Genomic DNA, 23,557 nt, shown 5'->3' on the forward strand with positions numbered 1-23,557 from the left:
AAACTGAGATTGAGGCCCCAATATTCAGAGACAATCCTGAGAAACAGATTTTTTAGGAGTGCGTTTTTGCAAGTTGAGGGTACAGTCACCAGAAGAAGACTCCTGACTGAAAGCACCCTCCGACCAGCAGGGATGCACCCGCTGTGCTAAGGAGAGAGCCCACCCCAGAGACGGGGGTGGGGCACGTGTCCCATCTCCTGGTAGAGCATTCTTCTACCCTGGCCCACTGGAGACACAGGCAATGGAGACACAGAGAACAAGCCACCCAGTATTCCCCACAACCCCACCAGGGCTGCAAATAGCTTCAGCTCTTGCCAAATAGAGATTATTACCTCCACTTCTGTTGCGCTGGCCCTGCTTAGTCTCTGTGCATTGCTCAACAGGACTGGGACTAGGTACCAGTGACCAGCTAATTCCTACCTCGAGGCAATAAATCCCAGACCAGAAGTGTCCAGGTGCCTATTTTGGAGCACGTAGGCACCATCTCTGTGTTGCAGAGGAGCCATGGGGTGGCACTGCTTCGCTGCGTGAAAACTTCTACCTGTGCGAGGTCCCGCAGTCCATGACATCACCGAGCACCACAACAAAATACAACACTATGCAAAAAGGTGCCAGACCACTAGCCCAAAAGCCTAAAGGTCTATTTCTAATAGTTATTTAGCTAAATAATGGCTTTCTTCAAGAAGGATTGTGCAGTGCTTTCCTCAGGCAGGGCCTCCTGACTACCTACTAAAGAAATTAACAGGGCACAGTATAAAGTTCCAGCATTTCAGCAACGTGAATACCGTATTTTTAACCCCAGTGCTTGTTTAATTGGTTTGCACACTCTAGACTAGATAATCTCCTGATGAACACCAATACTCACGGAGCTTTGTCCACCAACAAAGCTCTTGAGGATTGGCATTTTTCAAGCCAAATCATTTCACAATGTATTTAATGCCATTTCTAGCTGGAAAGCAGAACTTGAAAACAGCCTGCATGTGTTGAGGCACTGAACATATGCTGCCATGGGAATTTTATTTTCATAGCTTTTTAGATCTAGTTTGGTTTTCCTGAGACTATCTATGCAACACAAAAGTAACACTGATACTTCTCGGCGTCTCCTTTACAGGAGAGAGAAGGGACGTCTACAGGGAGATTTAGAAGCACTTAAAATTCATCCAAGACCAGTGTCATATCTTTCAGGGTAGGACTTTTTCAAAATGTTCAGCGGCAGCCTCGATCTTCTCCCACTGCTGAGCAGGCAGATGTTTTTGAAAATCACATCTACAAAACATCCTGGGAAGCAGCTGGGCATGCACCTCAGTCCATAAGTCAGCCAGTGCCCCCCCTGCTCAACGCACAGGGGTAAAGCGCATGGTTAAGGGAGACACATTGTGTGTCTACGGCCACTGCAGAGCTGTCTACAGTTACGGCTCCCCGGAGCTGACACTTGCTGGAGGCTTATTGCACAAAATCCTGCAAGTTAATTGGTGTGGTGCTTCACAGCATTGCCCTGTGCCTGCCAGGAAAGACGGGCTCACTCCCAGCCACTTCATTCACGCCTTATCATGTCTCCAGGAGAGTTACTTACACGTCACGCCTGAAGTATCAAAAGTCAGTGGGGTTTTTTCCTGTTGTTTGTGTGTAGGGCAGTGTAGGAGTAAACCAGGAAAAGTTAGTTTTGACTTTGGCAGAATACACAAGTGCAAAAAATAGAAAGTGCACTGCACTGTGTTTGAGCCACAATTTTTGGCAAGAGTTGGACAGTTTATCTGGGTTGGCAAGCAAAGATGAGTACAATGTCAGAGTAAAATCACTGAGGAATTTTTATTATTTGCAAGCTTGAATTTTGGCGGGCACAAATTCAGAACCTCAAGCTCTGTCACTAATGCTGTGATGCCTTTTTTGATTACAAATACTTATTTTGGCTTCATATTTATTTCACACTGGTACTACAGAAGAGCGATAGCTGAGCATCAGCTCAGAGGTAGGACAGCCAGCGGCAGACTGACAGACACCACGGTCCTTTCTTCCCAAGCACCACCAGAACCAGACACAGTGTGAAAGGGGCAGAATGGGTAGCAACCACACACTTTAAGCCTACAATATTTCATCACTGAGTCTCAGCTCTGTTCTGGAGGGATCAGAGTAAGACAGTAGGTTGGTTTCCACTAGTCATTTGTCAAACTTGGCCTTGCTTATAAAGCTGACAATAAAAGGCCACAATTACAACAGCATTTTTTTTGTTGTTACGTGGATGCCAGGAAGTGCCTGAGTCCAGAGAAGTTGGATGGAAACTAGGAGCCCAGAAAAGAAAGGCTTTGGATGTCATTACGGAGCTCCTGAGAAATCAATTCCCTCCACAGTATCTTAGGTTTTGTTTTCACAGATGATTGTGGTTTAAAAGCCATGTTTGTTTTTATAGTGGTGGCACTCAACTTTTATAGTCAAAGAGCTTCTTTGTCACCAAGTAAAGCTGCAAGTGCTCCAAAGACTGTAACGATCCACTTGTGTGCCTGAGATTTGGTTTGATGTGGCCATGCTTCCCTGGAGAAACGGCAGTAGTGTCAGGGTGCTGCCCAGCTCAGATTGAAGGGGACAACTGCCTGTGCGAAGATGGAGAAAAACACTGAAGGAAACAGCCGGGCTGAACGCCACTGCTGCACAGTCCCTGCATTCATTACAAATTTCAGTATGCTGTGCCATCTCAGCAGTGTGGGGATATTTATTTCCAAGCTACAGTGGAGGCACATCTATTGCTTTGGAAGCTTTCGACATCCTTTTAGATGCATACTGCTGAATACAAACAAATCAAAGCAAATAAGGCAGAGAGGGAAAATCCCTTGCTCCTTCTCACTTACCAGTATCAACCAAGAAAACACCGTAGTTGTTATGCAGATCGGAGCTCTCTGGACAATTCTCTATGCCAGCTTTATAGATCTCCTCCGCTTCCTTAAGCCGTTCCTTAAAAGAGAAGGAGATTTCTTAGCCGTGGCAGAAAGGGTGTCAGCACCATTTGCTGCATACCCGCATTTTGTGACAAGTCCCTCACCACACAGGGAGCTTGGGGCACCAGCCCACCCCACCACCTAGGAGGCCAAAATGTTACTCCATGGCATAGATGTGATATAGCTGCTGTCTGATATTCCAGAGCAATTCTGACAGCTTTACCCGATACATTTGCAATTGGAGCTACCTGTGAAACCAAAATAACAGCTGGAAAAAGTGGCTCCTGTGCAACATCAGTGAGCCCCAGCTGGGAAACACACAGTGACAGGGGTCATGTTGGTTCTGTTGAGAAATACCTGTCATCTGGGAGCAGATGTATTTTAATTTATTTGTTTAATGAGCATCTCAATGCCTAACTTCTCCCCTCTGGAGCTCTGCTTTTCATTTCCTAAGCAGTGGGGAAAATATAAGGAATAAAAGCTTGGCATGTGTCATGGCTTGAGGATGGGGAGCTCGTGCAGGGGGATGAGGGAAGCTGGAGGAGGATGGGGGGCAATGAAAGAGTGGGGAAAATCTCACAGATTCAGATTAAAACCAGGCGTTATCAATATGTGAGGCGTAGCTCACTGGGATTGACGGGACGTGTCACCGCGCTGATTCCCAGATGCACTGAGCCCTTATATTTTGCATAGATTTCAAGGAGGTTTGTGGTGCTGAGCATTTCTGGAAAATACAGATCTTTTCTTTGGGAACTTTGCCTACGGAAAGTGTCCCACTGGCTGGGTTCTGTCTAACCTGAGCTATGGGCAGCCTGGTCTTGAAATAAAAATAGAGTATCTCATTTGGATCAAATAGCAACTTAATAAGGTTTCCATTTTCCTCCAGCTAGTGCATGCCCACTGCCTGCATGCTCGCTAGCATGGGTTATCAGAGTCTTCCACCTTCCCTAACCTCAAAGCTTTGCTGTTGGATGTGTTTATGGAAGGAGTCCATGAACAGCAGAGACAAGCATGGTGCAGAGGGGTGTCAGGCAAGCCTCCAGCACTAAAGACGCTTTTCTGAATTCTTCCCCTTCCATGGAGCGGCACAGCCCTATGGTGACAAACTCCACAGCCTCCTGATGATGCTCCCAAGTGAAACCAGCCAGCCAGGTCTCCACTGAGGAAGGTATGGAGTCACCAAGGCAGACCTCCTGCTCAGGAGCTGAATCCACATTGAAATAAGAGGTCGGTCCATTCCCAGCTCTGGACTCTCCTCTCCTCAAGTCCTGCAAATCCTGGAGCCTGCGGGGCTTTCTCTGGATTTAAAGGGTGTACCTGACAGCAGCTTTTGCTCTGTACCTGCTTAAATGTCTGGACTACTTTCTCACCTCCTATTTCAGAACTGGAGAGCTGGAATTAATTGCATTGGAAGAGTATGACTTGATGAAAGCACATGGTTTGCCATGGTTAAGTGGTTTCACATTTACATGATAAAGGTCAGCCAGCAAAAAAGATAGTGTGTGATAAAACACAGAAACACACTTTTAAAAAGTTCTTAAGTTTGGACATTTTGGATATATTTATGTGAATTTGACATCATATCATTGTCCTGCGGGGTCAGGAAAAGTGTAGTGATCATCAGAATTGACTAAAATGAAAAGCAATTTTTTGAGAAAATATCTGTGTTACCAAGACATTAAAAAGCATATTTTCAAAGATTTCTATATTAGTTTCTTTTCCTCTGATTTTAATTTTCAGCCAAAGAATGTAGCTCTGTGTGTATGTATGTCATTTTATTTACTTATCATAAACCCAATCTTTAAATCATGGAAGGGCTGTGTGAAACTGGATTAGCAGTGTCCCACATCAAAACAATCACACTCACCAATACCGAGCACTTCTAGCATTTTTATCATGGTTGCATTGGCTTTTTAGCACCTAACATTCTGACCCTGCATGCGTCAGCCTCAGTGCAGAGTCTGGGATGACTTCTCTAACAAAGTGTTTGCATTAAGTGCAGTCAGAAATTGTGAAGGGTGGGACCAGCTTTTTGTGCCAGAGCTTTCTGCCTCACAGCCTCTCCTTTTCTTGGGAGAAATGCTGTAAGTTCATCAAGGCTTGATTCTCATCAACACTTAATAATGCCACTCCCAGACCTTCATGAAACATTCATCAACCTCACAAAATTCAGAAGATTAGCTTAAAAAATGTATGAGATTTTTATGATATTAAAAAAATTATGCATGTGAGGATCTCTCTGTTGAACTCCAGAGTTTTTAAGTCTGTTTTTTTTTATGGCTCAGTTTTTCAGTCTGGTTACGCCTGAGTAGGCTCTCCTCTCCAGCTAAGTGGGTTAAAAGTTTCTTTCTCTTAGTGTAGGCTGATATTATTACACACATACACACAAAATCACTTGAATCCAGAAACTGGGGCCTGAAAAGAGCCACCAAGCAGCACGAGATGGCTGCTGAAACTGCAAGAGCTGGGGAGAAGGTGCTGTTCAAGTGCATCAGAGTAAATCCTGGGGAACCAGTGTTACATGAGTGTTGCGAAAACGGCAAACAAAAATGTTTGATTTCTGATATTAGCACCACTGCAGTGATCATGGAAAACAAGGAAAACAACAATACATTGTGACTGAGTTACGATACCAAGCAGAAAGAGCAGGAAGAAGGGCAAGCATTTATAAAAGGCACAAGCAAGCCAAACTGTTCTATACAATGTGGTGGCGGTTTTTTCGACGTCAGCTCTGGCTTCAGAATCAACTATCATAGAGAGAAAAGGGGCAATTACACTGAGTTACAGGCTAATTCCCTGGCACATGAGACATTCCTTTTAGGATCGTTTTCTACAGCTGTAGGAGGAAAGGACCCATAAGCCCTCCTTGAGATTCATCGCCTTTAAGACGGGGGGAACACGCTGTGCGGGACTGACCAAGGCAATCCCAGCACTATTTCACTGAGCTGCATCCCCCCATTTCCCCCTTCCTAGCCTTAGTGCAAAGCTGGAGGAGCAGCGGTTTGCCGTGGGCACAGTCACCTCATGTGAGTTATTTTATTGTGCCACTTATGGCACTTCAGCCCCTTTCTATCACCCTGCAGCAAGAGGGAACCAGTTTGTGCTCCCTTCCCCGAAGCTCCACCGCGATGCTGTCCATGCAGCCTACTGCATACTGCCTGGCTTCTCAGACTTTGGGCCACAGGCAGACAGAAAAACAGGTTTATAACTTTTAGTCATTTTGGACACTATCGCTTAGACAAAGAGGAAAACTCAAAACTGAAAAATGGAGTCCTGTCATCATCCTTTGGGCTGAAGACGCCAAAACTGCTGCCTCCAGGAAGCACACAGCATTAGGGTGTGATTCTGCAGGCTACAGCCACGGGCAGCAGCACGTATTTGTAGGACAGCCCCTACTGCGATCACTAGGTTGGGTACACGAGGCAAGAGCTACACAAGCAGATTGTCATCTGCTGTGGCTGAACATGAGAAGGTGTTAAAAGCCTGCAGGAAATCACTATTTTCTGAGGAAATTGAACTAACTATCTTTTTTCCCTACCACTTACTCAGGTCACAAGAGGATGAACAATCTGTACATATCAGTAGATGAATTATTGCTGGACTTACAATGGCATTTGCTTTGGGCAGAAGGCCTTGGGACGCTATAACGGTTTTACTGCCCTGTTGACCTTACAATCGATGGCTTTAATTAATAATTTCAATTAATATTAAAACCAGGTATTACTGCAGAGGACTCATTTCCTGTACTTGCAGAAGACTCTTCATTGACAGGCTTATTCAAAACACAGTTGCCATGCAATGAGGCTCTTCTTTCAGTTCATATACTATATTTCTAGGTCCCTGCAGCTGATATTAATAATATTCAAATATTTGAAAGTGACTTAAGAGGGAAAATAAAATAGCACATCTTTCAGTAAGCCACATATATCACAGGTGAGTTTTGCAGAGTGTCTATATCATTAAAGAAGCCTAAACTAGAACAAGACCTCTGCCTATAGTTTTGCAGAAATGTATCTACTTCCCTTATGGACAGAAGATTTCACTAACCAGATTAATGGAAAACAGTGAAAGATGATACTGTTTTGCTTTGTCTCTATTTGCCTTTGGCAACCTTTTAAGAAAGCTTTAGCACCTTGTGCCATGGAACTGTTAGATCTGAAACTTGGGGGGGAAAAAAAAATCAGTTTTCAAACGGTTTGCAGATGTCTGCTGGAGCAGTGCAGTTATGAGAACCTTGTCACCCACCCTAGTAACCCCAGACTGGGGCCACCGGTTGTGGCTGCAGTCTGTGGGAGCAACGCCCGAAGCACAGCATCCCTTATCTGCTGCTGCAGGTGTGGAGAAAAGCAGAGCTTGGCGGTCTCGATGTGGGCACCCACACTTCGTGGCTTCTTCTGAACTCAAGCATTTTGTGCCTCAATTTCCCTTTTCCTCTGCAGGGACAATATTTCACCTCACAGGGACCTTGTAGAAATAAACTAGCTAACTATAGCAAGTAGGGAGAGCTCTGAGTAATGAGCATGGGGAACAAGCCCGAGAGGAAATGAGTAATCCCACCTCCAGAGTGCAGCCCAGGCCATGTGCAGTAAATAAGGCCTGGGGCACATATTGAACAATGAGGTTAAAATATCGAACAGCTGCTCATTAAGAGCAACATAAAGCTAGCGAGCCTTCCCACCTCCTGTACATCATCATCTACCATGGTAATTAAGGGCCACATCCCGATGTGTGCATGCAAGGGGCAGAATTCAGGCTGCAGAGGCCATCTGGTTTCTGACATTTCCTAGCTTTGGATAGATTTATTATGAAATCTCAAGGTTATCTACGTAGGTGTGCGTGTCTGAGGGAGAAGTGCTCACCTATTCTGTTGTCACAACATTCAAGGTGCAATGGATTAAGACTTTGCCATAGATGCGGGGAGCTGCAGGGAGGGTATTTACTCACAACTTCAACAGTGATTTAATTTAGAGCCACCTCATGTGGGTGTAATTACTCACTGCGAATGAGTTGCCTTCCATCCTGAAAAAGTCATCTCTAAAGCAGCCTGAGAGCTCTCTGCAGACAGCCGCAGACCCACGCCTGCCACTGCACGTGTGCAAGGTGAGGTGCTCCGCTGGGATGCGCAGGCGGTGTTGCAGCTGTCGCAGCAGTGCATACACATGCGCAGAAGGCACGAGCGCTCGAGCGATGCCGGTTACCTGTTCGGCTAGCAGTGAGGCCAGGCTTGAATAAGCATCTGCGAACTCTGGGCCGTACTTAATGGAGTCCCGCAGTAAGATTACAGCTTCCTCCTTCTTCCCTTGTGACCTGCAGGACAGGAAAGGAGGGGAAAAAAAGAAAGGAATGTTCCTGTGAGCACATGTTTAGCTCATCCCACTGATTACTTGACAGAGATGTGAAAGTCCTCAGCTTGATCTTTTCAACAAAGACTCAATGATTCACTCATGTCTCCTCTCCAGTGTGCGCACCCAGAGTCTCCTTGGCCCATCGCTGTTTCCATGTGTTACTCTCAGGAGCTGGGAGGACATAGGCTTTAATGAACCTGCCGTTTGGTCTGCTATTCTGGTGACTGTCTTACTGAGCACTGTGCAATGATCTCAGTGAAGACAAAACATCCCCAAAACAGTGCATTCCTCAACCCCACACACCAAAGAGCAAAAAGTATTTTATTTTGGCTATCAGGCAAGCATTTTAGGCCACGTGGTCTGTCTGTTGAGTGATAACCACTAGATTTTGTAAACTTCTCCAGTCCTGCTGTACATCTCCTCTCAATATTTCTCTTTCTGGCAAATACATCAAATTCTGCCCCATTCATCTCATCAGGAGTTAAAGATACATGAAAGACAAGATAGCAAAAGTGTCCCCAGGCATGAAGTACTGCACAAGAGCCTCCCAGGGATGTCCTTGGGAAGTCGCAGGCCCTATGGGAAAGGATGCTGTTGGGGTAACACTGGGTTTGCAGTCAGCTTCTGGAGGTCTGGCCCCAGTCATGTCACTGAGGCAGTGACTGACCTGGGAACAGGACACTTGCTCTCACCAACCCTGCTCTCACATCAGTAGGTTGGAGATGCCAAAACATTTGCATTTGCTTAAAAAACCTCCGCAGAGTCTTTGCATGTTCCTAGACAAGGAGTGCTGTTATAGATCCACTTATGACTTAGTTAAATTAATACTTAGAAATTAAAATATTGCTCAGTTAAATCTGCCTGAGATCTCTAAATAATTCCTCAGCAAGTCAATCATTAGGCTGGAGTAGTCTGTTCTTCAGATCCTAAGGATTATGAACAGAGATAGTTGAGAGATGGCTAGGCTGATAAGCTAAGTTTTTTTTCCAGCATTGCTCTGCATTTACTGCCATGTAAAACAGAAAAGGTTTCCTGAACAAAAATCTAAGTATGTTTATTTATTTTAGCTACAATTTCTCCAGTATCACTCTGTATTTCTTTCCTTGGAGAAATGAGAAGGCTTCCTGAACAAACATCTAAGGACGTTTAGCTGGTCTGGAACAACATTTTCCTTGTGTTGAGTGTACAAAGAATATGAATAGCAGGGCTTACAAAAAGAAACAAAGAGCTCTGGGACACAGAAAATATGTGAACACCTTGCCGCTTTGGCCTTAGATTTCATCTGAGTGACATGGTCAAGTAACCAGATCTTGTTTATAAGGTGCAAATTTCAGCCGATAATATGTGTGGCTTTGCAGATTTTTTCCCTTTCTAGTTGTATAACTGGAAGAATATTTTGGCTCTGCATTAAGCTAAGTAAAACCAGTTGTGCCAGTCTTTTTCTTCTTCTAGTGGTGTTCCATATAAATTACATGAATGAAGCAAAAACAAATAAAGAACCACTTTTCTCCTACACTAATTAAAGACTAGCTAGCTTGTCAATTTATAAAACTTTTGGATCCCTTGGCTAGAGTTTCATGACACATTTTTATAAATCAAAAACAGATGACTGCTTTATAAAAGTATTGATGTTTGGAAAAAAAATGTAGGAAATGCCAGCTACAGAAATAAAAGGATTAAGTGATCCACTCAGCAGCAGTAAAAGTTCCCATTATTAACCACAAGCATGCACTCCGAACACGGGGCAGCCCTCTTAATTACTCTTTTTTTCAAAATGGCCTTTTTTTTTTTCGTTTGATCCAAGAACAACGTTTGTCTCCTGAAAGGGGGGGTAGAGAGGGAAAGATTATGGCATCTTTTTATGTGACAGACTGAATTACATTAAAAAAAGCAGATCCAGTAGTTTCTCAGAGGGCTCAGGCCTGCAAGATACCAAGCGATCTGGCCAAGCACTTAAATGCGTACTTAACTTTTATGTATGCAAGTTGAAAATTAATTACTGGCTGAAGTGCTTTCCTGGATCAAGGCCAGCACTTTGCAGGATCGAGGCTGTTGCTTATATAAATCTCCTGCAATTTGGGAGAGCACAGAGCATTAGAAGAACAGTCCGATACACTAATTTACCTTAAACTGGGGATCTGGAGCAGGAAAAGCTAGGTAATGTATACTTTCACTATGACAGAGAGAGGAACAAATTCAACTGACATGAGAAGTCTCTGATCACTTAATCCAATTTTTCTCCAAATTACCTTGCCTTACAATGCCCTCTCCTGACTCCCTCTTCCACTTGAGCTCCCAGCCTCCCCTCTACAAGCAGCACGCTCGAGCCAAGAGCAAGGACCAGCTCTTTCCACCAGGAGCATCTCTTCCATTTTTTAGCAAGTGCCCCACAGTTGGAGAAGCATCAGCTGAAACCACCCCGCAGAAGTCTGGTGATGCATGGGGCTGTGTGTGTGCTGTTAGCGCTGGAGCAAATTTCATTTGCAACAGAAAGAGTAACCTAGGAACTAGTGCTCTAGAGGACTTTTTAACTTTCAAGATTTGTTTTATTTTGTGAAGTTAGTTTGACTGCATTAAAGCCAGAAACACAGAACTCAACAAGGTCTCCACAACTGTTCTGAACATCTCATCTTGGTTTCACACCATAATCCAAGGGGAGCTTGCAGTGTCTAACTCTGCCTGTCTGAAAGGAACCCTCTAAGCCTGTTCCACTCCCTGGTTTAAAACTGATTCAGATAACTTAGATGCAGTCCTTTGCCATTCATCTATACTATGTGGATGACACCAAAGTGGGGGAGTGGGCAATCCACTGCAAGGCAGAGCTTTTCAGAGGGACCAGGTCTGACAGGAACCTCATGAAGTCCAACAAAAGCAAATGCAAATCCTGCACCCAGAGTGGGATAACCCTGTGCACAAGCACAGGTTGGGGGACGACTGGGGTCCTGGTGGACAACAAATTGATCATGGGCCAGCAATGTACCCTACATGGCAAAGGCGGCCAATAGTGGGTCCTGGGAAGTGATCCTTCCCCTTTATATGATACTTGTGAGACCACATCTGGAACAATGTCTGTCCAGAGTTGGGCTCCCCAGTGCAAGAAAGGCATGGACTTACTGGAGGAAGCCCAACAGAGGGCCACTAAAGAAGGTTAGGGCTGGAGCACCCGTTGCATTGAGGAGAGGCTGAGCGAGCCATGTCTGTGCAGCCCAGAGAAGAGAAGGCTCAGAGGTGACTTCAGTGCTGCCTGCAATGACCTGGTCGGAGGATATAGAGAAGCCAGAGCCAGACTCTTCTCTGAGGTGCACAGTGACAGGACAAGAGCCAAAAGATGCAAATAAGAACGTGGGAACTTCTGATTAGATATAAAGAGAAATATTTTTTACCATGAGGGTCGTCAAACACTGGAACAGGTTGCATGGAGAGGCTGTGGTACCTCTGTCCTTGGAGGTGTTCAAGATTCAGCTGTTCACAGCCCTGAGCAACCTGATCCAATTAGACTTCCTCTGAGTAGTGGGCTTGATCTCCAACCAAATGATGTCCAGAGCTCCATTCCAACCTAAGTTATTTTTTTAATCTACTGTAAATTTGACACTGCCAGAGGTTGTTTTTTTAATAAAGGAGCTACAATGTGTATGTTATACTGATGGATAACTACAGCACTTCATTCAATGAAGAGTATCCTTACCAGAGACCATCCAGAAAGTCAGATGTAGTAACACTGAGCATCATCACTCAGTTTGCTTCTTTGAATGGAAGGGAGGAATGTTTCACTCTCTATTAAGATCTTAAATCTCAATACAAATAATATCTATCTGATGTTTTTCAGCATCTTCAGACAGTTACACAAGGTTGTGTCAGCACATTCACATACATACATATCCAGAAGCCTGTATCAGAGAGGGCAGACAGTCCTCCTTCCTCTGAATAGATGGGTTTGCTAAACTTGGACTAAATCACGGCAACAAACGCACAGGACACATTGTGTGTTACTCTACATTCAACAGAGAATCAGTCCTTTAAATAAACTCAAGATTTCAGTGGACTTTGTTTCTAGGCATTTCACTTTCCCCTTGAAAATGAAGCCATAACACTCTCAAAGCATGCAAAAGTTATGAGGCTTTTCTTCATAAGAAGTACTGTACTGAATATTGGAGTACTTTAGGTATGGATAGATACAGTAGCACAAATAAAAAGTTCTCTCCCATTCTTCCTGCAACAGAAAGCCGAGATAGACATTTACTTCAAATGTTCATAATATTTTATTCCATGTCTCTTTAGAGAATATTCCACAGGCTATAAATTTGTGAGGTATTCTGAATGATATTTATCTCAGTTTTTCAAGCTGTATCTCAACAAAACTGAACCTATATAAAGGAGTTAAATATTTATATAATGGGAAACTTCAAAACAAAATACAAGAAAGCAGCACCAGGCTGCTCTGTGTCACTGACCACAGACCATGAAAGCAGAGAAAGAAGTTTCTCACTTTTAGGTAGGCCATCTTTTGTGTCTATTTTAACTAAGAAATCTGTTGGCACTGTTTAATTATCTACTCCCCAATATTTATATTAGGCAAGAAAATGATGACATACAACTTTATTTTAGGATATGTAAACAAAACCAGAGCCATTACCCTGCAATGTTTCCTGAGAACATTCATCTTCTGGCACATAGCTGTTGTCATTATGTGCAAACAGAAAATGGAAACACCCTTTTTCATCTAGGACTTCTGCAGAAAAAAACATAAAAATTCCACCCTGTGGTCCTCAAAGCAGAGTTTTACTCAAGCTTAAATCACAAGCAATGGATGCTTAAATAGGGAGCTTATTTAGAGGGAATAACGAGAGGCAGATTCCCACATGGGAATAGCAAACCCATCCTTCCAAAATCCTGGAGTTCCCCTTTCTTAGCACTCCAGAGGAGGTGAAATCTAGTATCTGCCATCAGATTTCCATGCTACAAGCAGGAGTGGGTATTAGGAACTCAGCAGAATTCAACTGGGAAATCCCCATGCCAGACAGTTTCGTTACATGTCCCAGTACAAGCAGTGCTGTTACCGGACATGCCTGAAGTGTTGCAGATCTGGCTTTTCCTGATCTGCACCATGCACCGAAGCCTCTGCAAAGAGGACAGAAAATGATTTTATGGCTTGACCATTTATCCTCTCTCTGCCATACGTTTAAAAATCAAAACACTCTTCATAATGTCTCATAGTGCAGCCAGAAAGTAATATCTGCCTGTAATATTCTGTAGATTTTATTTTATTACCTAGATTATACTAGCATTAGTGTCTGCAGAATACGGTTGGCTATAAACATATATATGAAAGGATAATTTAGAGACACAGGTAGAAAACATAAATAAAGACAAAGTTGTAGGAAGGACGAGCTTGAAATCTCTGCCTCTTTTCTGTCTGGTCATCTCACAAGTCGCCTCATGCTCCAGCACAGCTGATGATCTCTGCTAAGTTGATGGATGATCCAGGAAAGGTGCTGGCAAAGGGGTTTGGACTAGCATTTTAGGGGAGACATTCATATAGGATCTGCCCACGCAGCATTTGCTTTACATATGTGCTAATCCTTCCACCATGAACTCTATCTATTTTTTCACTTTTTTTTTAAAGCTGAACAGGGAGATGAGAACACCCAGTTTCTATTATAATTAATGCTATTGGTGTGTCCAGATGCACTAAGTTGTTTTGGAAGCCTAAAGTAAGTTTAGAAAATGGGAGCAAAAGGGTGTGGAAAAAGGGCAGGTAGAACCCAAGCACTTTCTTTTAACAAGTTTAGCACAAGCATCACACACCTTTAGCATACCACAATATACGGCACCGCAGAAGGACGCAGAGCACATGTAGTCCAACAGTACACACAATGTCTTAACTATCACATTAGGAAAAGCATGACATATTGCACACAAACCAAACAGCAGTTCTAAGAGATTTTCCCTCATGTCTCCTTTGTGCTTTGCCAGTTCAACAAATCCAGTTTCTATCCAACTGCTGGGTCATAAGAGCCCATCAACAGGCCAGATTTAAGTGTTATTGACACGGGATGTCCTGGTGCTGCTTCTGGCTTATGTCCTTTTGAATTAATATTTTATATTTTTTTAAAAATCACAGAGAATAATAACTAAGGCAAACATGATGGATTAAAAGGACAATATGTATTTTTAAACACCATTATCACCTAAGATTAATTTCAATCAACTAAATCTGATGAATAATACAAAGACCTTCCATTTCTCTTATAATAAGACTCTTCACCATTTTTCTTTCTTGTGAGTATTTCCAGTAAAGCACTCACCTACTTTCTATTTAAGAATTACTCATCTGCCATATTCTAACTTCAAACCATCAGGTTTGCTTGTAATATTCTGATAATTTCTCCACTACCGAACGGACCAGGCAGAACTTCAGCAATCCACTTAATATCCTCATATAAACTCACACTCAAGTAACATTTCAGAACCAGAAAGATCAAGTATGTTTTGATGCGACAGTGTCACTTTAAAACCAGTCCAACACTAAAGCCCAATCTGCTCTAAAAGATTTACCAGAGACCTATTACCAGCAAAATAGGTGCAGTTTATATCAGCAAAAATGCACTTTTACTGCTGTAGCTTATGCAGTTCTGTCAGCATATAACACACTATCCTCACAGAAACAAAGGGTTTTTTTGCTAGTGCAAAATAGCAATGCAGGAATAGAGATATTTTACTTTTTTTAAATTGCATCCCTAGCAGATCTTATCATACTGACAAAGCTTCTTGTGTAGATCTAAGTTCAATCTTTAGACATGGTTAGTCAAATTAATTTGCATGATTATGATCATCTGCTATTCTCCTTGCTAAAGGCTGACACTGTAAGTAACAGTGAAATTATGAGCTGATTAATTTGTTTTCTTGCTCAGCAGAGTAAGTGTATAGGGATGTAAACTAGCTTTCCCCTCAAATACAGACCCACCACTCTGCAGCGGGATGAACCTTCTGTTGCTCTGAGCATCTCAGAGTTAGCTGCTTATGCCTAAACTACACATCAACCTTCCATACAGCTAATGAGGAGAAGTGGGAACTCACAGAGAGGGATTTATTGGATCTGTGTTATTTATTAGATCTGCATCAGATGCCTGTCTGTGAACAATATGGCTTGCTCCACTGCAAAGGCTCATACCTCTCCACTGAGATGAGAACGCCAGGTGACTAGTTGGGTTTAGGAACTTCATTTTTGATGCCTGATTTGGAGCAAGTGAATTCCCTCCAACTGAAACACAATTGTAAACAGCACATGAAGTGATGCGGCAGACAGCATAAGGATATCCAAGGTAAGTCTCACCTTTGTGCCAACACTTTTGGCCGGCACTAAGAAATAATGTCATTCCTTCACCAGATGGCAGAAAAAACTACTTTGGTGATGTCTCTAGAGAGAATGTGAATTTCCTTGGTGACAGTTTTGCGTTCAACTTACTTGAGCAGGTTGCCAAGATTGAAGAGAGCTCGATTGTGCTGGGGGTTTAACTGAAGGGCCCGTCTGTAGTAGTCCTTTGCCTCCACCACATCTTTGGTCAATGTCCCCAAGTTGTTGAGAGCACTTGCGTGACGAGGGTACAGTCTAGGAAAATGAAATATCAAGTTACAGACACTCATTAATTGAGAAATAAAGCTGAGGTCACTAATGCTGCCACCACTGTTGTTCGGCTCTCGGTAAAGGGAAGGACATCAGCTAGGAAACACTGTTTTCCCTTTATTTGCTGCAGGTCCTGATGGAATCCTGACGAACCTTTTCAACTCCCAAAGAGACTGCAAATCAAATCTTCTCCTACAGTTCCTGTGTGCCTCCAGGGCAAAAGGGAACATTGAACAGCTTTGAAAATCTATTTTACCCTCCAAGCAAAAGGAAAAACGACTAAAGCATCTTGAACGTTTTTATTCAAAATGTTTTTCAAACAAGCAAGAACTGCTTTGTCAAAAATACATTTCCAATGGAAATAAGTTTTGACATATACAGAAACCAACACAACACTGTTTAAATTGATCTGTTTTGTGGGGTTTTTAATCCATTTTCCACAATAAAAGTGATAATAAAGTGCAAAAGGAAACTTGAAATCAGCTGTTGAACAATGTTTTCAGGACCAAGCAAAATGATAAAAAAATCTGGAAACAGGCTGCTTAACAGTATGAATTCCCCAAGCTTCTAGTGGTAAAAACCACTTGGTTCAGTTCCCCTTTTAAATGATCTGTTGATCTTTAAATCTACCTGTTTCAGTTGTAGCTCTACATATTGGCCCCAGTGCATCTTTGTTAATTCATGGATAATTTTAAGCAGCATATCATGGTCCATTCAGCTGCTTAAATTCTCAAAGTTGTGCTCCTACATTAATATTCTGGTTTGCAGGTCTTTCACCAGAAAACTCCAGAGGTGACAGTGATCCAGGGCAAGATTTAGCACCCAGGACCCTTTGTGACCCTTCCAGATGATGACTTGATTCATGATAGAGAGGAAGCTGGTTAAGATGGTCAAAGCTTTGGTTTGAGAAGACCTAGTTGCAAATCCCACTGCCACTGCAGATTTTCTATTTTGGATGAGGACAAGTCATCTGACATTTCTTTGCCTTATGTCCCTGTTCATGGGAAAGTGACATTAAAAGTAGTATCATGGGATAATGACATTAAAAGTAGTTGGCTATGATAGCGCAGGGTACAGCATGAGGAGAGGCATTTAAAGGAAGAAGGGATTAAGACTCTATAATATAGTTTGACTCTAAAGTTTGCAACTGTTTTTAATCCAAGAAATTCCATGGTGGTTTTTTTTGCCTGGAGTTTTTCATTATGTCAGTTCAGCCCTGGGATCTTCTGTGCTTAAGTACCATGAATAATTTAGTATTTTATACACTGCTGCAACATGTATCAGTCACATTTTCACTCCACAGCACATAAGTGATTTTGGCAAGTTCTTACTTGGGGGTGAAGCTGGGAATGCATGAGGGAACTCCAGGAGAAATGGACATGCACCAGTAACAAACCCAGGATGCTTCCTACAACTAAGTAAGAGAAGAGCCCAAAGTCATTTTTCCACCCAACATCAAGCCTAGCAGACAAGGATTGCAAAGCCACATAGTTGAGGAGAGATCATTCAAGGATGCAGCCACATACGTTTTTTAAAACAGCCTATTGTAATGACAAAAGATAAATGTAGTGACCACCACTCATATAACTAATGACTGCAGACTCTGTCAACAGCCCTCCCATACAGACAAGCATCCCGTCTCTCAGAGGTAACCACTTCTGCTGCTGCAAGCCCTCAGGTGCATTGCCCAGTGTCTCCATTCACCCTCGCTACCTGCATTTGCTGCTTAAGTGATTTTTGAAGAGTTCCCCAATTGATGTTGTCACAGAGTAGCAAAGAGTAAGAAATTCATGGTGAGACTGCAGTTGGCACAGAAATAGTATCACTTTCCATTACTGAAGCTACCCAGTGAGCCTGATGCACTTCAGGACCTGAGAAGCTGCCTGAGCTTGGAGAAGCATCAACAAAGAACAAGAGGGTGATGAAGATATAGTGTTGAGGCTTAACCTTGGCTCTAAAATCCACTGGTCATCAAGGCTAAGCCTCCCAAGGTGAAGCAGGTTGGGAGTAATGCTTTCCAACAGCAACAGCAGGGAAGCAATGGAAAGGATCGAGCTTGCTTACTCTTCACTTGGGATGCAGCTCTGTGTGATACCTTGACCAGAGTCTCGAGCGAAGAACATCCTATCTACCTTAGGGCAAATGACCAAGGGCTCAGCCTTGTTCCCCATTCCTTCCATGGGATTTTGACATTGTTTTGGACCAAAAAAAACGGTCTAGTAGTTACAGTTTTGAGACTTTTTTCCCAGTGGGCTATGATAAAAACCGTGCACTACTTCTGTCAGTACTCCCACATAAAATCAGCTCTAATAGCTGACATGAAGTCGCTTGAGTTATGAGTGGGCAAAAGTATTTCAGACAATTCTTGAGAAAGTCAGAAACAGATTAACATTTTACAGCCCTAAACCTGATGGTTTTGCTCTCAAACTTTCTGAAATTAATTCTGTTCTTGGCCTGTAGTGCTCCCATGACATTTTAGGCCCCAGGAGATTTGCTTGCACCAATTTGGAGAGGAATGAAAACTCAAGATTAAAAAAGAGAACTGATTTTACCTTTAAATTGCACAGTTCTGACCAGCAGCTCCATAAATACACTTCTGAGCTCAGCACTAAAACCTCTCGACAGCAAATCACAGGATGCAAGCACGTCTCCCATGTAGCCTGGGCTCTATTTCTTGTGTTTTACATTTATTCATTACATCTCATTGCCCTTTCCAAGAAATCTAAGTGAAAAGCCAGAACCTCAGCTAGCAGAAATCACCAGATTAAACCTGTTTAGCAACTGGTCTGAAGAACTTCCGACATTTGCAATTTTACATATCTGAAGAAACATTAAGAGAAAAATCTGAGCACAGTAAGATAATGCAGTGGTGTTGGGCCTTGCCATTAGGGTTCAGTTCTTTACAGTTTTATTTGGAATATTACTGCTATACAGTATCTACAGCAGTAGAGCAAGATGCCACTCAACTGATTTCAGCAGAAAGCATAACCAAGCCCTAGGAGAGCATTGCCTCTAGTAAAGTAACCAGAGCCAGAGCCTGAGCCCACGACCATTCACCCTGTTATACTGTTAACATGATCCCCAACAGTTTGACATCACCCTCAAATAGTTCTCAGGAGCAGTCCAGGGCCGAGCCCAGACCAGGGTTTGGTCCCAAAAGTCAGCTTGGGCTTGGCCACTGTCTCTCAGAGGATATAAACACTTACTGAATACCTGGAGGTGAATTTATGCCAGTTGGCCTCAGTGCTACAGAATGGGGACCAGATCCTTTTTTATTTATTACTATAGATGTTGACTAAAGGACTAACGGCCTTCTTTAAACTACCCTCTGTTCATGTACATCTACTGCTGTTAATAACAGCTTCCTGGGGATAAGAACAGAGTAGAACAAAGTCTGGATTTACAGAACAGCATAAAACTTGACCACAGGTGACTTATTAAAGCAACATTTACTCAAGAGTTCTCAAAATGTTTCTCCAAAACTTGCAGATACACCATTTGCAAACAGCCTTGGTTTTTGCTGCATGTGATCTATTGTTTTAATGAATGGAGGTATATGCACATTTTTTCCTCCCTTTTTATGTTATTGGGAGGTTTCTGCTGTTTTTCAAGGCTTTTGGACTTGGTCCCAATAATTCCTGATGTCTACTTTACTTATTTTGATCTTAGCTCTCTGATGCAAAGATTGTCTCTTCCCCACATGCCTTTGTTCTTGGAAGGGTCAGAAACACATTACCAGGATAAGGAGGTCTCCAGTTAACCTGGAATCTCTTCATGCCACAGTAATGATAATACTCAGAAGCCAGACCTTGTTTTACAAATAGTCAGGACATTCTGAGATGCAAGCAATCAGTTGTTGGAACATACATACCTTGTTTTGCAACTTCTCTTAAGAAACAAAGCTTTCTATCTGGACACACATGGAGCTGTATTTTCCTTGCCACCACCATTGATAACGGTAACAGTCTGCAGGCAATATCCTTCTTGCTATGCATCTGATTAGGTAGAAATTCCTCTAGGCTTCACCTAATCAAATGCAAGTGCTGCATTATTTATGAAAGAAAGCTGAATTTCACTAAACTTATTCAACAAGAAGCAGTTAATGTAAAAAAATCAGCTGCTTCTTTCTTTTAGAAATCAGAATAATTTTTGTTAAAAACCTACATTCACAGGTAATTATAATAGAAATCTTGAAATGGCAAAATTACTTTAGAAAAAAGGAAACGAACCTATAAAAGTATATTTTAAATCAGACTAGGATTTCATTTCTAAAGAGAAGACAAGTGGGATGTTTCCTTGTTGCAGAATGAATAATTCAAATGATTCCTCCAGTGCTGTATCTGTAATTGTCAGAATAAATTTAAGCATCTTTCCCTTTAACTATTACAGGTATACACTGCACAAGAACTCCTGTTAGTAATTATCCCCACTTCTTTTAGGCTAACAAAATTCCCTCTAATACTACTGAACAAAAGCTTTATTGACTTGCACAGTCAAGAGATTTCCAGTTTCAGAAGAAGATACCAGGCATAAAACATATACGGTCATCAAAATGCTGATGACCATTTATTTTGCTTTTTAATTTAATGCTGCTATTACCTGAAACATTAGTTTTTTAAAAAAAATTTAGGGATTTTGTTTGGCACCATATCTGAACTACAGGACAATTCCAGAAAAAAGAGAAAGAAAGGGAATTTGTTGTCATGACTACAACCGGTAATCCACCAAGAATTTTAATTCTTTTAATTCAGATTGAGAGAGACCACTTAAACAACTAGCAAGCTCTGCTCGGAGTCCTGCCTTTAAACGGCCCTTGGTCTGGTGCCAGAGGTATTCAGGGGGCAAAAGGCATCAGCGTTACAACTCCCCACTCGCTCTTAACAGTGTTATGTGGGTTTTGCACAGCCATCGCTGTGTGGGAGCAGAGAGCAACAGTGGATGAGGCCAGACTAACGTGCAATTAGCCTGGGAAACTACCACGAACAGCATGGAAAAGGCTGCAACGCCAGCTTTCAAGGGTCCGGGCAGCCCCCCGGAGCCACTGCACAATAAAAGAAGTTATTGAAAGCAGCCCAGAGCCACCTCTCGGAGCTGGGACCACCCAGAGATGTTGCGCACCGGAGTGACTCTCCCTGATGCCCAGCCAAGCGCCCAACCCCTTGCCACCCTCCATGCATCGATAATAAGCCTGTCGAAAGCATGCTTCTAGTAACTTAAAGCATGAGTCCTTAAAACCATTATAAAAGCTGTAAGCAACACTGGCCATCATTAACCTAACGGCCACGCCATGGCAACACAGCAGAAAGAAAAAACCTGCCTGCATCATCTTGCACGATATTCAAAGGGGCTCCGAGTATTCATTTCTGCTAGAAAGAAAAATCAACTGATTCAGCTAGGGACATCTAGCATGCCTGTTTTTTGTTAATGCATCTTTTGATTAAAGAATGCGTTTAAACTTAGCACTCACGGGGAACACTCCACCTTTGAAGCAGCTGTGATTAATTACCACTGCTGCACTGCTGTGAGAACACAGGTTGTGTTACCTCTCTCATGGTAAGAGGAGAAGAAGGGCTGAAGAGCCCTGGGACAGACCTTCTCCCACCAGTCCTCCATAGCGCAGGACACCTCCCTGCTACCCGCTCTCAGCTCTCCTGGTGCCTGCAAGACCCTACCGCAACACTCAGCATCCACGAGGCTCACTTCAGCCAGATCAAGCGTGCAGAGTCAGCCCTTAATTACCCAAGCCCAATTACTTGCTTGCAGCATGGCAACTTGTTTTTAAGGCACGTTCTGCCCCATTCCAACACATACCATAATATTTTATTGGCATCATTTTGCCAACAAAAGTAAGAATGTTACATGAATAATGTTGCATCTGTGCCAAATTTTTATACCGCCCATTTTATATTTACTTCAGTATACTATTTCAAGCCAATTTTCCAATTTTAATATTACATCACACTTATTTTCAAGTATTTATGTAAGTTCTCAATAAAGCTCTATGTCAGGTTGAATTAAAACTTGACTTGATGTAATTCTGAGACCAGTCATCCTACGGGGAACAATCCTGTACTGGCAAGAGCTCGGGCCATGGCCTCGTGATAGCGTGGCACCTTGTTCCAAGAGCTGCTCTACATTATGTGGAGATGTATAGGACACGGAACCAGATCCTATGGCCTTCTCAAAAAGACCTTCAATTTTCAGTATTTCAATTCTTTTTAAAAAGGGAGAGATGATCCTGCAATATTAAGCAGCAGCTGTTTTTTTCTTCAAGAGTTTTAGTAGTTGCATCAATATTTCCTCAAAGGCAACACCCTTCAGCTTAGCAGAAGGTTTGTGGCAGGCTGGGATTTTTTATATTTAAAAAAAAAAAACCACCTGGAAATCCTGTTGAAAGTCAGGCAAGTGAGAGATCTAACACTTTTAGGTTCCTTTGAAAGCCTCAGGCATAATCTGCTTCAGTGAAAGCGTGACAAAGCAGTCAGACTCCTGGCTGTACACAGCATGGCTCGCATTGTGTATTACATCACACCCATTTCCACGTACTCAGCTATGAGGTGGTTCGGTCAGGGCCTGACACAATGCTAGGAATAAGACAGGGAGCGATCCCACCCCAGTATGGTGCTGAGGGCTCTCAGAGCATCCCTGAGCAGCTCTGTGGGTCGCATTAGGGTCTTCACTGGCATTACATAGACCATCAGTTCCTGATGGAGGTCCTGCTCAAGAGGTCGGGGGGCTGGGGGGTGCCTGATCACCAGTGCCTACAACTATTTCAGGCCCCCATCCACGGTGTTCTCCCCCCTCTGCTGCTGAAGGGTGTGTGGGGGGGTCCCCCACAGATGCCTTGGGTACCCCAGCCCACCTCAAATGTCTTCTATTTTCTAGTGGGCAGAAGTCACCCACATTTTGGCACTGAGCACCCACAACATGGACATGGAGAGATGGTGCTCATCTCTGCCACATCTCCCACATGGCCTAGGACAACTTGTCTCTCAGGGTCTCCATACCCTGTCACTAAAGTGACAACAATAAAACTTCCCTGCCCCGTACTATTGCCTCTCTGCTCACAGCACAAGCCCTCTGCTGTGATGACAACTTCCAGCTACAGCCTGTGGCCAGCACAGCAGGATCTTGATCTCAGCTGGGATCTCCAGAGGCCAATTCAGTGTAAATAGAATTGCAGCCAGGGATCGGTGGAAGGAAGAAAGGTCCTGGCTGTATGACTTCTCACCGTGTCCGGCAGGAACAGCAGCCCATGGGTGCCCTGCCACCAGCAAAATCTTTCACCAGGGTGAGTCCCCAAGGCTGATGGGCAGAGCACTGGGGACAGCAGTTGTGCTGTACCCTAATAAAGAGGGAAACCTCTCCAGGACAGAAATGTGAAAAAAAGAGAAGCTGAATAGTTTTAATCTGTAAATTGACAAAAGCCCCATGAATTCTTTGAGCGTGGCATCCATTAAAAAAAAAAATAAAAATTGAGAAGTATGCCATTTAAAAACCAAACCTGTAGCACATTAAACAATATTACAATTTATGAATTTTCATTAAATTTTCAAACTTGAGCAGGGGTAGAAGCTTAAGAGAGAGAGTTGAGGAGAAAAAAAAGAATTTTAAGTCAAACAATGTCATAGCTAAATATAAATAAATAAAACCTTTCC

The 23,557-nt window shown here is 42.9% G+C and overlaps 1 protein-coding gene across 1 annotated transcript in view; it reads right to left on the reverse strand.

Annotated features, from left to right (window-relative positions):
• TMTC1 (transmembrane and tetratricopeptide repeat containing 1) overlaps positions 1-23,557 on the reverse strand; it is a gene marked incomplete at its 5' end in the record, with an annotated part of 45,053 nt that overhangs the window by 4,900 nt on the left and 16,596 nt on the right. The window contains 3 exons of the mRNA XM_009700948.1: positions 2,844-2,946; positions 8,129-8,237; positions 15,741-15,884. Coding sequence (XP_009699250.1) covers positions 2,844-2,946; positions 8,129-8,237; positions 15,741-15,884 — 356 coding nt within the window. The remainder of the gene's footprint in view (positions 1-2,843; positions 2,947-8,128; positions 8,238-15,740; positions 15,885-23,557) is intronic.

This window comes from Cariama cristata, unplaced genomic scaffold (assembly GCF_000690535.1).
Source record: "Cariama cristata isolate BGI_N322 unplaced genomic scaffold, ASM69053v1 scaffold25785, whole genome shotgun sequence".
NCBI lineage: Eukaryota > Metazoa > Chordata > Aves > Cariamiformes > Cariamidae > Cariama > Cariama cristata.